The sequence below is a fragment of the Coturnix japonica genome, chromosome 3, assembly GCF_054131305.1.
Source record: "Coturnix japonica strain WE chromosome 3, WE-NBRP24, whole genome shotgun sequence".
NCBI classification, from domain to species: domain Eukaryota; kingdom Metazoa; phylum Chordata; class Aves; order Galliformes; family Phasianidae; genus Coturnix; species Coturnix japonica.
The window spans coordinates 99197073-99212084 of NC_140665.1; the positions used below are offsets into that span (position 1 = coordinate 99197073).

The 15012-nt window shown below is 49.4% G+C and overlaps 1 protein-coding gene across 1 annotated transcript; it reads right to left on the bottom strand.

Annotated features, from left to right (window-relative positions):
• Positions 1–787: 787 nt before the first annotated feature.
• LOC146761602 (interferon-induced very large GTPase 1-like) lies at positions 788–13297 on the bottom strand. The gene is made up of 2 exons (XM_085542275.1): positions 13161–13297; positions 788–8219 (listed from the first exon to the last, which is right to left on the bottom strand). The coding sequence occupies exon 2, from the start codon at positions 8215–8217 to the stop codon at positions 1111–1113; it is 7107 nt and encodes a 2368-aa protein (XP_085398401.1). The 5' UTR covers positions 8218–8219; positions 13161–13297; the 3' UTR covers positions 788–1110.
• Positions 13298–15012: the final 1715 nt, after the last annotated feature.

Consider the following 15012-nt stretch of genomic DNA (forward strand, 5'->3'; position numbering starts at 1 on the left):
GGGTTGTTGCACGGGCATAAAAAGTTGTAAGCACCTGCAATAAAGATCTTCATTCAGCAACAGAAATGGAGTCCACGACTTTCCTGCCACGAATGGTGCCTGAACAGGTAACCTGTATCAGGGTCAGCCTTGGGAGAGAATCAGCTATCAAGCTGACCCGTGGCAAGGAGTTAGGGCGGCTGAAAGGAAGTTGTACTGAAAAAATTGCAGAAAGGAAGCAGAAATCAGGGGTGTTGAGAGGAAGCATGACCCAAGGACTGCTGAAAGGAAGCTGGACCCTAAAAATGCTGAGAAGAAGCAGGACCAGACTTCAGAGCCACAAGCACTTCTGCAGGCTGGAGGTGAGCAATGAGTAACAATGGCAACACTATGATGAAGCCACTATAAATGACGACAGTCATAAGGATGATGACCCTTTAGACCTCAGGCTAGTGAGCCCGAGGAAGGAACCAGACTTGCATCCCCCTGACCCACATGACGTTTGATGTGCAATCTGCAAAGAAGCAGAGCAGGAGGTCGATTTTGACGTGGTTCAGATGTTGCATTCGGCTCTCACCTGCCCTGTAATTTATGAACCTAACAAGAGCCTGAGATGGGAGAGTATAAGCTTTCAGATTCTAAAATGGCTCCCCCTATACCAGTAATCTGTTGAGTTCTGATATGAAAAATTACATCCTTTGTCCTCGTGATTGCAAGACATTGGCACAGTTGATTTTAACAAGTACTCAATTGTTGGTGAACCTGAAGGCAAAAGGTCAGCGCGCACGGATAAACAGCCACACACCAATACGGTTAAATATGGCTGTGTCCATTTATTCTCCAAAAAGTCATACTTTTATAACAGAAAGACGCGGGAGTCCAAAAATCACACACACTAATTGGAGGAAAGCTACTGCAGTAATAACCCCAGGACCCCCCTTCAAAGCTGCAAGCCATTCTTTTCCTAGTGCTGTCCTTGGTTCTCATGCTGTTTATCCTGCTCCACTGATGCTGCACTGTGAAGTCCTTATCTTGATCCATGGCTGCTGCTCTGTAAAATTCTTCTTGTATTACAACACAAAATCATTGAGGCAGAAGATAAGAGTGCTCTATTATGTCACCAGTGTGAAATCATCGAGGAAAAACAAGACTGTACACACACGAAAGCTGAAATTTAGAGTTGCTGGCAACACTGCTAGAGCAAATATCAATGACAAGTATGTCTGTTCTATACACTCTCCATCCGGCCAAAACTTGTGGACGATGGAAGACAAGCTGGTGGTCTCCATCGTGGTTTGGTATAGTGTTTGTGCAAACTGACCCACAAAATGGGCACTGCTCCTTGCACCCCGGAAACTGTTCCAACAGTATCCTGTGAGGCTGCTTTTCAAATGAGCTCAAATCAGCACGAGCAAACTCTTTCTTGAGATGATTCCTCAGAGGTGAAAGGGCCTTCATCATGGCGTCATTCAGAAACTCTATGTCAGTTATCTCCAGATGTTCAATGCCAACCAGGTCACCCCTGGGCAATCTTAGGACTCCTCCAAGTTCTCTGCAGAATTCATCCAGCCAAAGAGAGATGATCTTATTGCTGTCTCTTCTGCCTTTGACAACTGCGGTTGATGCAAAAACAGCTTTCTGAATGGTTTCATAGTACTGGGTAAGAGTTGTATTTAGAAACATCACCAGCCGTCTGTTCTGATCTAAACAGTATGTCTTAACATGTGTCTGAATGTAACTCTCCAAAAGGTCTACTGGGGAACAAAGGTAAAGCTTGTAGTTTTCAAACTTTTCTTCTTGTGCCAGGTATTTCAGTATGCAGACTTCCAGATTGGCTCTACTGCCACTGAAATCTGGTACTTCGCTCCTCATACGCTCAGCTATGACAAGAGCTGTCTTGTTATAAATGGCCAGGCGAAGACCTGGGTCAATCTTGCTGCAGAGGAAATCAGCAAATGTTGTGATAGAAGTGGCTCCTTGGCAGGAAATCTGGAAACATTTGAAGAAATCTTCTCTCTTGCTCTCCAGGTAGATGGCTGGGTCATTTGCTTTCCTGAAGGCCGCATGCATCTCCTTAAACCTGGCTGCTGCCATTCTGCACAGATACACCGAAAGATCTATTCGGTATTCTTTTGTAAAATGATATTTTTCAGAGCTAGGGACAGTTTCGATACCTTCCTGTACTTCCTTTAGTATTTCATGAATAAAAGTGCAACTGTAATCCATTTTGTCCTTTTCCTTCTGGTCAATGTTTTCCTTCACACGCCTTATGATGCGGTCTGTAAGGTACTGGAAGCTGCTCACATTGCACTCACCAAAACCATAAGGAATAACGCCCAAAAGCTTTTTCTTGGATATGTGTTTCTTCTTATCAAGTATAAAGGTGGACTGGTTAGAAAACTTCTCGATTCGTTCAGCTACATTAGGCTCCTTCAAGTGTTCTAAAAGGACAGTGTCTATTTCCGCATCAATGTTCACCTCTTCCACTTGGGGAGCATTAGAAGACACTTCAGTAACCCAGGTCACCCAGAGGAAATTGAAGTTCTTTCTCAATTCTCGTTCACTTAATTCCTGTCCCTTTAGAGACAGAGCCAGCTCCCTGCTCTTTTTCAGGAGCTCATTTTCATATTCAGATTTCCTCTCATCCAGTTTACTCTGATTCTTCTTTAGTTCTAGAAGTTTCTCACACTTCCTCCTGGTTTCATCCAGAAGGGACGCTTTTAGCTCTCTCAGCTTCAGTTCCGTGTTACTTTTCCACTGAATCAATATCTCACAGTCTCTGTCTTCCCTGAAGAACTTCTCCACATCTTTGTTGATGGCATCACTTGTTTCTCGCACCTGTTCTTCAAGCTCATATGTTGTGATTTTCCCTAGCTTTCCGTTCCGAATTTTATTGTCCAGTTTCATTTGCAAGTCCAAGATGTGCCTTCTCAGCTTCCAGGTCCACTGACTAAAGGAGGTTTCCAGTTTCTTGTATGCAGCAATCTCCACCGAGTTCTTGAAGCTGAAGACGAAGTTTTCATTCCGCAAGGCGTTCCACAGGTCACTAATACGATCTTTCAAGCTGGAGAGCCTCAGAACACTGCCCGGAGATTCCTTCTTGGCAGCTTGCAAAATTTTGCTCTTTAATTCCTGGACGTTCTGGCTGTACGCGGGGTTGGGTGGTGCCATTGGTGGGTTACCCTCCCACAGGTGAGCAAAGTAATGAATGTGGGTGTTCATGTCAAAGCGGATGACATCACTGAAGCAGGTGACGTCACAGTATTCCTGCTGGGCTGCTATCACTGTCATTTCATCCAGCTTCTCCTGCAGACGCCTCTGTCCTTCCATGTTCTGTTCCTTTGCCGTTATTTCACCCACATTTTGGTGTACAAACAGGCAGCTTGGGGAAAGCTTGACTTGCTTCATCCTCAGAAAAGCCTGCACAGCAATCTGAAGGAAGTCTTGCATTTCAGAAGGGTTCTCTCCAAAGATGTTGATCAGAGTCATGTTGCCAATGCCAATGACAAAGGTGGCCAGCTCATTGTCATGATTCAGTGACCGCTTATTGGCCATCTCTATGGCACGAAGTCCTTCAGTGTCCACCACGAGAATGTAATCAAAGTTCACAACCTGCTGCAGCTTCCCATCCACTTTGATGAGCTGCATAAAAGCTCCCTGAGTGCATCTGCCAGCACTGACATTGAACTGGAGACCAAACATGGCGTTCAGTAGGGTTGACTTCCCTGTGCTCTGGATGCCAAGCACCGAGAGGACAAAGACTCGCTTGTCACCTAACTTCTCAATTAACCTGTCAAAGATTGCTGCAACCCACTGTAAGGGTACGTAAGAAGCATCACCATCCATCAGCTCAATGGGATACCCCGAAATCATCAGATCAGCTGCAATTTCAGGTAGTTTTTGCAAACGTTCATCTTTGGAGTCTGTTGATTCAAGAGCTTCATAAATCTGCCCTACCTCTCTGAAAATATGCTCAAGGCCAATGGATGAACTGTTGATTTCATTGGAAAGGGAATCTAATCTTGTCATCATTACAGTTTTGGAGTTGCTTTCTTCATTGCTTTTCTTAATTTCCAGGATCTGAGACCATAACTGATGATACTCTTTCTTCAGTTCATCAAGGCGATCGGAGGTCAGGTCATCCATGAAGACCTTCATCCACTGCAGGAAGTATTTCTTGGTGTTGACTGGCTGGGACTGGAGAAAGCCAAGGACTGATTTCATCAGCGGATTGAGGCTGCGTACTTTGCCTACTTGCTCTCTTCTTATTGCAGCTTTGTCACTTTCAATTTGGCTTCGATGATGTTCTATGCTGTTGTTCCCCTTCTCCTGTAAACGAGTGAGTTCTTTGTCCTTTTTACACCAATCGTACCACAGTTTTCCTTGAAGAGGCAGTAGCTTTGATTTGATCTCAGACAGCTTCTCTTCCTTGAGCAGCCTCACCAGCTCGTTTGCCCTCCCTTTGGCTATCACACACGCTTCTGCATCTTCATCAACTAAGAATCCGTGCTGGCGAGCTGTTCCCAGACACATATCAAGGCTATGGAGTGTGCTTGAGCCCTGCAGGAGATCTCGGATTGTTTTTGTCAGCTCGCCCATTAATTCTGCTTCGTTTCTGTTCTTGATACCTATTCTTACATTTTGGCTAGATCGGCCAGCTGCAATGTTCTCTTTCACAGTGAAAAGACAAACCAAAGGCCTCTGAGACTGCCACAGGTCTTGCAAAATTTTCCTGCATTTCTTCTCACTCAGAATTGACTCAGAAAGGAGAACGACCACCACAGCAGAGATCTCCTGCAAGAAGCTCAGCTGTGGCTCGTGATCCCTGGCATCTCCGTGCAGGTTACAGAATGCAACACAGCTGTCAAAACTGTCATCGTCGCTACCACGGGGACAATACCAGGAGATCTCCACCACACCTTTCATCAGCAAACAGTCTTTGGTGCTGCCTTTGCAATGCCTGTGGAAAAATATGTCATGTTTTTGTTTGCTCAGCAGAGTGTTCAGGAGTTGCGACTTGGAAGAGGACGGAGAGCTGCCGATGCGTATGAAGGACACAATGGGTGTCTCTGCCTGATAAATGAGTTTGTTTGTGTAGCTGCTACTTTTCATCTGATCTCCTGATTTTGCTGCTCCATTCCAGCTCTTTTTGACTTGGCTGAGGGACCAGAGAGGGAACTCGATCTTTGTAGTGCATGGGTTGGGTACCAGGAGGGGGAGTGCAAACTGGCAGAAGGCAAGCTTTGAGGAAATGTACTGTCTCATGAAATCATTGGCGCAATGAAAAATGGCCATCTGGATGTCCATAGGGTGCACACGGCTCTCCCTGATTGCTGACTCAGAGGCTCCTTCATCCAACTCACAGAAAAAGTCATCAAAGGAATCAGAAGGCTCTTCCTCAGTGGCTTTTGGTGTGGGCATGACTTCTGGCTTACTCTTGTCCTTGCAAGTCAGGTACCTCACCCTGTAGTCCACACACAGTAGCTTTTGCAGGAAGTAAAAAGGTAGTTCACTCTCCTCGCTGGGTTGGCTTTCATGTACAGATGTCTTGTGTATGATGTGGAAGTCTTCTGACCCCATTTTTCTTGGATAGTATCTCTCTAGCCCAAGGCGCTTAAGTAAGCTGAGGAACTCTGGGTTTGCACTGGCTTGATGAGTTTGGGATTTGCTGTCATCTGATTTGGGTTTGGATGGACTGGGAGGCGGTGTTCCATGCAAAGTCTCTTCCGTGTCTTTGATTATGCCGTGTTTCATGAGATTGACAGAGGTGTTCTGCAATTGCCCGCTGACGTAGGACTGCAAGTCTCTTTCCAGCACCTTCCAGTCTCTGACCGTGTTCTGTTTCTTGAGGAGATCTTCTATCTCAGCAGACCACGTGTTCTTCATCTTATCTTCCATGAAAGCCAAGCGGTCATTCTTCTGCTCAAAGGACACCTCGCTGCTTTTGGATGTTATGGTGAGACCTGTGAAGAGCAGGAAGGCCTCGGCTCTGTACACAACCTGCTCCTTCAGGCTCTGATACTCATCATATGCAGTTTTCATTTCCTTGACCATGAAGTTAATTTCTTCACAACCAAGGAGGTACTGAAAAGTGCTGCTTTCTACTCTGTATCCTATCGCAGTTGAAACTAAGAGCACTAAGAGTTCTATGTCTTTCTCTTCCCTTTCCTGCAGATACTGCAGGAAAGAACAAACAGCCAGGCTTATAGTCTGGGTGGCTTTGATCTTTGCTTCATGAATGGCAGATTCAGAGGTGGCTGGTGAGTAGGTGACTTCCTGAATGTGCTCCTTCATTTGCAGCAGTGTCTGGATGAGGTCCTGAACCTCAGAAATATTGGGAGTTTTGGGAAACGTGTGCTCAGTGCAGGTAACCCATTGCATAATGAAGGTAGCCTGGGGGAAGTCCTTAACAGAATAGATGTGAGGATCCAGCAGGAACTGAAGCAGAGATTTTAGAGAAGTGATGTTTTCTGGAGGTGATTTTTGGCAAAACAGAACGGTATTCAGCAGGAACTCCTGCAGCGTCTTATCCGACAGGCATATGTTGATCCAGACATTGGGATTTTTTGCTTTTTCATTCAGAGCCTGTTTGAAATCCATCAGCGTGAGCAGTTTCCTTTCATCCGTGGTCACCTCCCAGGTCTTCACGTGCTCCAGGAAAGCTCTGGCCTCTTCCACGGCACTGGCCAGTTCCTCTCCAAATACTGTGCCAACACTGTGTTTTGTGAGTGCTTCATACGCAGCCCTGAGGCCGCTGCTCATCTGATAGGTGGATTTAAAATCTTTACTGTGGTTGGACTGGATTATGTCCCACACTGGGATCATCTGATAGCCCCTATCGATTACAAACCAGGTTGTGTTACTTGCCACAAGCCCACACTTCCACTGGGCAAGGGAATCTGTCTCTGATGGACCCCCTGTGTTGGTCACCGAGAGCTGAATCGCTGTGTGGCTGCTGCTTCTATCACTTCTCCCAAGTGATGCCTGTAAGCTTGATTTGGAAACATCCACATTCCCTCCTGCAGTGCCAGCAAAGATGCTGAAACTCGCCCTGACAAAGGAGTTTAGTGCTTCAGATGCTTGTTGCTTCATCTCTTCCCTTTGCTCTTCCCTGAACCCTTCAGAAGACGCTTTCCACCAGAATATGCCCCCAAAGTGGAGGGGTCCCTGGCTGACGTGTGACCCAAACCTGCTGAAGAAGCTGGCACACCTGCTCTTCAGCATGTGGAGCCTGTCTGCCTCCTGGGTGACGCTCAGAAGGTCCTCGATGCATTGCAGCTCCCTCAGAGCCCCATCTGAGAGGCGAAGTTGGTCCCTTTGGAAGAAGCAGGAGGCCGTGGGGATGTAGTGGTACCTGCTGCTACAAATGTACGTCTGCTCTGAACATGAGTGGCGAGTGCCTTCCTTCTGTGAGGAGCTGCTGTGATCTGTACCTCCTTCAACACTGAACCCCCAGAACGCGGCTTTGGCAGAAACGCTTAGGCTGAATCCCAGCTGCTCCATGGACCTTGTGAAATTGGCTTCTGCTGCAGAGGAGGAGAACTCCCTCCTCTCAAACTGTGACTTCTGCTCTGGACCAGCAAGCTTGAAACCCACGGGGACTCTGATGAGCTGCTCTCGCTTTTCCAACACATCTGCCAGGTTGTTGGTTTGGTAAATGCCCTGCAGAGCCAGCCCTCCTGACGCCCGTCTCAGCACCTCCTCATCAGAGACATTCTCACTCCTGCCCAAGGACACCTCCTGCCGTTCCAGTTGCTTCTGGATGCTTGCAAGCACACCTGGCAAGGTGTTCTCTGGTGGTGGCCAGTACTCCTTGGGAATGTCCATGGCTTGCCATAGTGCCTCCACTTTCCGTGTCACCATCTCCTTGCTGTGACTGTGGCTGTCATGCATTTCTTTCAGCTCCTGCAGGGCCAGCTTGGCTTCTTCTTGCCTCTGCTTCAGCATTTCCAGGCGCGGTTTCTGCTGCTCCTCAACAGTTGCCTTGCTGTCTGTAATTTGGAGAAGCTTTCGGAGTGCCCTTTTCTCCCAGGGGTACTGTACCTCACTCTCCAGCTTCAGGTAGTCTTCATATTGCAGATGTTTCAAAGCTTCTTTGGATTTCACACCTAATATGTTCATCAGCTTGGGAAGCCAGTATTCTTCATCCAGCCCTTCGCTCTGAAATGTTTCTGCCAGCAGTTGTTTAGCAAGTTTTGCCTTTTCCAAATCATCTGCTTCTTTCTCCTGGGACTCCATGGCTGTGGAAGAGGTAAAACAGACTTCAGTTAAAGGCATGTTAGAAGCGGCCGATGCCTTTTCTTTGAAGAGGCGTCTATGCAGCTCCAGGGATTCTTCCCACCCAGCTGTTGGAATCCTACTTTGGGTACCTCAGAAACAGGCAGATATGGCCATGAGGAAGCTGCGGAACCTGGAGCAGCTCTGCTGGGAGGAGAGCTGAGAGATCTGGGGCTGCTTGTCCCACAGCAGGGGAGGCTCAAGGGTGTCCCACCACAGCCACTAAAATTCATAGGAGGTACAACAGAGTGGAGCCAGGTTCTGCTCTGTGGTTACCAGGCAGCCCAGAGTTCACAGCCTGCAGCCCAGGAGCTGCCCATCAGCAGCACTGCAGTGCTGGGTGGGTGCCAGAGCCCTGGCACAGGGAGCAGAGAGTGTTTGGGGCTCTTGCTGGGGGATCTCCCCCAGCCCCCAGCCGTGGTGCTGGGCTCCCTGCTCTGGGAGGCCCTTCAGGGCCATGGGAGGACCAGACAGACTGGCAGTTGTAACCCTCTAGCCCCAAGCACCCTGGGGTTCTGTGAACCCTGCAGCCTCTTTGTCACCAAGACCACAAGCGTGCTGGGAGCTCCCAGGTTGCTGCTTCCTGCCAAGAGGTTACCAAGGCATTGCCTCTCAGCATCTGCCATCTTTAGTAAAGGTATGGTAACCAGCTGAGCCTTTAACAAACAACTCCTGAACTTAGGAGGTGTATTGGGCTTTCTCCTCTGAAAGCAAAATGTGCCTGAGATGCACTTTCAGTTTAAACACAGCTGGAGCCTCTTAGAATTGTAGCATCACAATGTTGGAAAGGACCTACAAGATCATCAAGTCCAAATGTCCTCCCTTTACCATACCTACAGAAATCCCCTAACCCATATCTGCTAGCTCCCTATCCAGACGCTTCTTGAACACTACCAGTGGTGGCGACTCCACCACCTCCCTGGGCAGCTATTCCAGTGCCTGACCACTCTCTGAGAAAAAAAGTTCCTTCTTATGTCCAGTCTAAACCTCATCTAATGCAAGTTGTGGCCATTTCCTCAGGTCCTGTTTGTTGCCTGGTAGAAGAGGCCAAGCTCCTCCTCATCACAACCTCCCTTCAGGAAGTTGTAGAGTGCAATGATGTCTCCCCCAAGCCTTTTCTTCTCCAGGCTAAACAATCACAGCTCCCTGAGCCGCTCCTCATAAGACTTGTGCTCCAGACCCCTCACCAGTTTTGTTGCCTTTCTCTGGACACATTCCAGGGCCTCGATGTCTTTCTTGTAGTGAGGAGCCCAAAAATGAAGTCAGTATTCAAGATGCGGCCTCACCAGAGCTGAGTACAGAGGGATGATCACCTCTATGCTCCTGCTGGCCACACTATTTCTTATACTGGCCACGATGTTATTGGCCTTCTTGGCCACCTGGGCACACTGTCGGCTCATGTTCAGCCCAGCATTGAACAACACCCCCAGGTCCCTTTTCTCTTCACAGCCATCCAGCCACTCTGCCCCAAGCCTATAGAGCTGCATGGTGTTATTGTGGCCAAAGTGCAGGATCCGGCACTTGGCCTTGTTGAACCTCATCCCATTAAGCTCAGCCCAGTGATTCAGCCTATCCAGATCCCTCTGGAGGGCCTCCGTACCCTCAGGCAGATCAACACCACCTCCCAACTTGGTTTCTCTTGCAAACTTACTGAGAGTACACTCAGTTCCCTCATCCAGGTCATCAATGAAGATGTAACAGAAGATGGGCCCTTGAACCGACATCTGGCAGACAACACTTGTAACGGGTTGCCAGCTGGACTTAACTCCATTAGCCACTACCCTCTGGGTACAACTCTCCATCCAGTTCCTTACCCAAAGATCGGTATACCTGTCTAGGCCACGGGCAGTCATTTTCCTTAGGAGGATACTGTGAGAGATTGTGTCAAAAGCCTTGCTGAAGTCCAGGTAGACTACATCAACTGCCTTACCCTCATCTACCAGCCTGGTCGCCCAATCATAGAAGGAGACAAGATTGTTTAAGCACAACCTGCCTACCATGAATCCATGCTGGCTAGGCCTGATCCCCCGGATGCCACGCACATGCCGTGTGGTCTCACCCAAGATGATTTGCTCCATAACTTTCCCTGCTACTGAGGTCAGTCTGACAGGCCTGTAGTTTCCTGGATCGTCCTTACGACCCTTCTTGTAGATGGGAATCACTTCGGCAAGCCTCCAACCCTCTGGGACCTCTCCAGTTAACCAGGAGCGCTGGTAGATGGCAGAGAGAGGCTCAGCAATCACACCTGCCAGCTCCCTCAGCACCCGAGTGTGGAGCCCATCTTGTCCCATGGACTTGTGACAGTCCAGGTGGAGGAGGAGCTCTTTAACTGTCTCCGCCTGAATCACTGGGGGTGTATTCTGCATTCCATCCCAGACTTTCAGATCAGGGCATGAAGTGCCCTGAGGACAACTGTTGTACCCATTAAAGGCAGATGTAAAGAAGGCATTGTAAGAGGCCATGATTTTTTGTCTCTAATTTTGCTGAAATGGACTAGTTCAGGCAAGTCCTGGACAAGGTTCGAGAAATCCCTTTGTCTGAGAGGCACAGATGGACATGTCTAGGCAAGCCTTAGTCAAGGATTGAGAAGTCCTTTTTCTAAGGGTGACTGATGGACAAGTCCAGCAGCTACGAAAGGGAGATAAGATGCATATGAATGGCTGTAATGTGGTCTTTTTGTGTGGGCTTATCTCAAGGAAGATGGCCGTCTCAGGGGGACTCACATAACTCTGACCCAAGCCGCCAGGAATGTCATGTTGGCAGGAAAGAAGTAGGATAAAAAGAGCATGGACAAACCATGAGGTTAGCTTTTCTGACATCAAATGCCTCACTATGTGAACAAGGAGGTTTTGGGACATCAGATGCCTCACTATGTGAACACCTGCATGCCTGCATGCTGAAGAACTTTTAGGTATCTGGCCTCAGATTCATCTATTGTCGTCCTACTGCTGACAATGGACTTTCCTGGGCTTGCTGCTTGAAACTCTGTTCAAGACTCTGCTTCGTGAGACCTCGCTGCTCTTTCCACCACTTGCTCTGCGCTGCACTGGTCTGCTGCTCTGCCACTCTGCTGCTGCTCTCCCCTGCATCTATTTTGTCCCGGACCAACGAAACAACATGTGATGGGATGCTGCTGCATCCAGGAGGTGATTATTCCCCGCTTTTACGCAATTCTTGCCCTTTTCTTACCTTTTCTATCACCCACTTTCCTGTCCCCATCACCCTAATTTTGGTAGTTGCCTCTCTCCCTCCCTCATCCCCCCCATGACTATTTCTAATAAACTGGTCGGAACAACATTTGAACATTTTCTTCTTAATCTCACACTGGGCATAATATATCTAAAGAACCTTGCCTCCCTCCTGTAAATTGAAGTGACACAGGCATTGAGGACCTCAGCCTTGTCCTTATCCTCAGTGGTCACATTGGCTGCTGCATCAAGTAAGGGGTGGACATTTTCCTTGGTTCTCCTCTTACCATTGATATATTTGTAAAAAGATCTTTTATTCTCTTTTACTGTTGTTGCCAATCTAAATTAAAGCTGGGCTTTTGCCTTCCTAACTTCATCCCTGCATACTTTAGCAACCTCCTTGCAGTCTCCCCAAGTAGCCTATCCCTGCTTAAAGAGGACAAAAACTCTCTTTTTCTTCCGGAGTCTCAAGAATAGATCCCAGTTCATCCACCCCGGTCTTCTTCCCCTATGGCTCGCTTTGCGGCATTCAGGGACAGCCTGTTCTTGTGCCTTTAAGATTTCTGTCTTGAGGAGCATCCAGGCTTCCTGGACCACTTTACCCTTGACAAACACAGTTTGGACATTTACCCATTATATGATCCTACCAGGTCCCCTCCTGGAAGCTACCTGGGATCTTTGAACCCTGCAGGCTCTTTGTCACCGAGACCACAAGCGTGCTGGGAGCTCCCAGGTTGCTGCTTCCTGCCAAGAGGTTACAAAGGCGCTGTCTCTCAGAATCCGCTGTACTTAGTTAAGGCCTGGAAGCCAGCTGAGCCTTTAACAAACAAATCCTGAACTTAGGAGCCATACTGGGCTTTCTCCTCTGAAAGCAAAATGTGCCTGAGAAGCACTTTCAGTTTCACCAGGGCCTGAGCCTGTTCCAGGAATAAACCCGATTTCTGAGAAGCAGAGCAGCCAGGCACAGACATGAAGAAAAATGAAACAACGCTTAACCCCTTCCCAATGGTGTGCACAGAGCAGGGGCTGGACAAGCAGAGGGCAGGACACTGTCTGCTGCCCATGCTCCAGCAGCCAGTCTACCCTTGGCCATTGATAGAGCTGTGGTTAATGGAGGCTGGAATGCATCCCGGTAGGTGCTGAACTGCAAGGAAGAGGAAAGCAGCAGAGCGCCAGTTAAGAGGAAAGGCTCAGTAATGAGAGAAATCCCTCTGTGAGGAGCCCCACCGAGAGAGAAGGTGGCAGGAAGAGATGCAGGCACAGCATGTTGCACAGACACAGCTGCCAGTTGTTGTCTCAAAGGGCTGCACACTGTGACACACAACCAGCACAGTTGCACCGAGCTCTTAGTGCAGGAATGAGTGCAGCATGCCAACATGCAGCTGCAAGGATAGTGCTGGGCTTTGCTTTGCATCCCACTCACTCTTGCACAGCTTTTCCCCTCATCGTGTCCCTTGTGCTTCCACTCCTGCCATGTTCAGCCCCTGATCTGAGTGCTGAGTTCTTCATGCTTCCCCACTCCTCCTTGCCATCCAGTGCAGCCATTGCCACCACAGCCCCCGCAGCGCAGCCCCTTTGCCCCCTGCCACAATCCCCTCTTTCCTGCCGGCCCTCTCATCCCAGCACCATAACATGAAGCACCAAGCAGAGGACAAGGAGTTCCCAGAGGGTGTGAGTGCCCCTGTCCCACCCCATGGTACCGCCGCCAGGTCCTACCTGCACTGTCAGTGCTCCCCAAACCAGGTGCTCTCACAGCCCGACTCTGACTGCTCTTATACAGCACAGAACCTCTTCACAGCTTCCTGCTGGGGGGGCAGAGGAAACCTTCTCCTCCCTGAAGCTGCAGCTGCAAATGAAACTTGGCAGCTGCTGGAAAACTGAGCTGGTGACTTGAGCTCTCTAGATATGGCCATGCAGTCGATTCCTCATCCGGGTGACAGGAAAATGACCAAATCCACCTCTCTGGAAGGCTGAGATGCCCAAAACAATCCTGAAGCCATCAGCAGTCAGCTCAGGAGTTTGAGCAGCACATGGAAAGCACCAGGGCTGGAGCAGGACAAGCACAGCTGATTAGTGGCACTGAGCCCCTGCTCTTTCCTATCAGTAGTTTCTCAACTGGATTGGCTCTGCAAAGGAATTGGGATCTTTGGAATGCTTACAATGTTTGGGACAACCTGATGAGAGCCCATACAAAAGGCCATGAGGAAGGTGCAGTGCGTGGAGCAGCTCTGCTGGGAGGAAAGCTGGGAGAGCTGGTGCTGCTCGTCCCACAGCAGGGGAGGCTCAGGTGTGTCCCACCACAGCCATTAAAACTCATAGGAGGTACAACAGAGTAGAGCCGGGTTCTGCTCTGTGGTTACCAGGCAGCCCAGGAGCACAGCCTGCAGCCCAGGAGCTGCCCATCAGCAGCACTGCAGTGCTGGGTGGGTGCCGGAGCCCTGGCACAGGGAGCAGAGAGCGGTGGGGGCTCCTGCTGCGGGATCTCACAGAATCACAGAATTGTAGGGGTTGGAAGGGACCTCCAGAGATCATCAAGTCCAACCCCCCTGCCAAAGCAGCTCCCTACACCATGTCACACAGCTCGGCGTCCAGGCGGGTCTTGAATATCTCCAGAGAAGGAGACTCCACCACCTCCCTGGGCAGCCTGTTCCAGTGCTCCGTCACCCTCACTGTAAAAAGGAACTTCCTATGCTGTACTTTCATCCCATTACCCCTAGTCCTGTCCCCACACACTACTGAGAAGAGACCAGCCTCACCACTATGGCTCCCACACCTCAGGTATTTATAAACCTGGATCAAGTCCCCTCTCAGCCTTCTTTTCTCAATGCTAAACAGACCCAGTTCCCTAAGTCTCTCCTCATAGGGGAGATGCTACAGGCCCTTCACCATCTTTGTGTCCCTCCGCTGGACTCTTTCCAAGAGATCCCTGTCTTTTTTGTACTGGGGAGCCCAGAACTGGACACAGTATTGCAGATGGGGCCTCACCAGGGCAGAGTAGAGGGGGAGGATCACCTCCCTCAACCTGCTGGACACGCTCTTCTTAATGCACTCCAGGATGCCACTGGCCTTTTTGGCTACAAGGGCACACTGCTGGCTCACGGCCCTGAGGGAGCTGCAGGAATATGAACAGCACAGGGGTGGTGTTGGAGGAGCATCATGTCCAAAGGACAGTGGACCTGCCGGGGCAGTGGCGGCAGCAGAGGAACTCAGGGGAACAACAAGCATCCTAGGGTTCTGGTGCTGGGCTCCCTGCTCTGGGTGGCCCTTCAGGACCAGAGGAGGACCACATGGACCAATAGATGTAACCCTCCAGCCCCAAGAACCCCAGGGTTCTATGAACCCTTCAGCCTCTTTGTCACAGAGACCACAAGTGTGATGGGAGCTCCCAGGCTGCTGCTTCCTGCCAAGAGGTTACAAAGGCGTTGCCTCTCAGCATCCGCCATCCTCAGGAATGGTCAGGAAGCCAGCTGGGCCATTAGCAATCAAATCCTGACCTCAGGAAGTTTATCGGGTATTCATCTCCAAAAACAATTGAGCCTGAGGAGCACTTTCAGTTTCACCAGGGCCT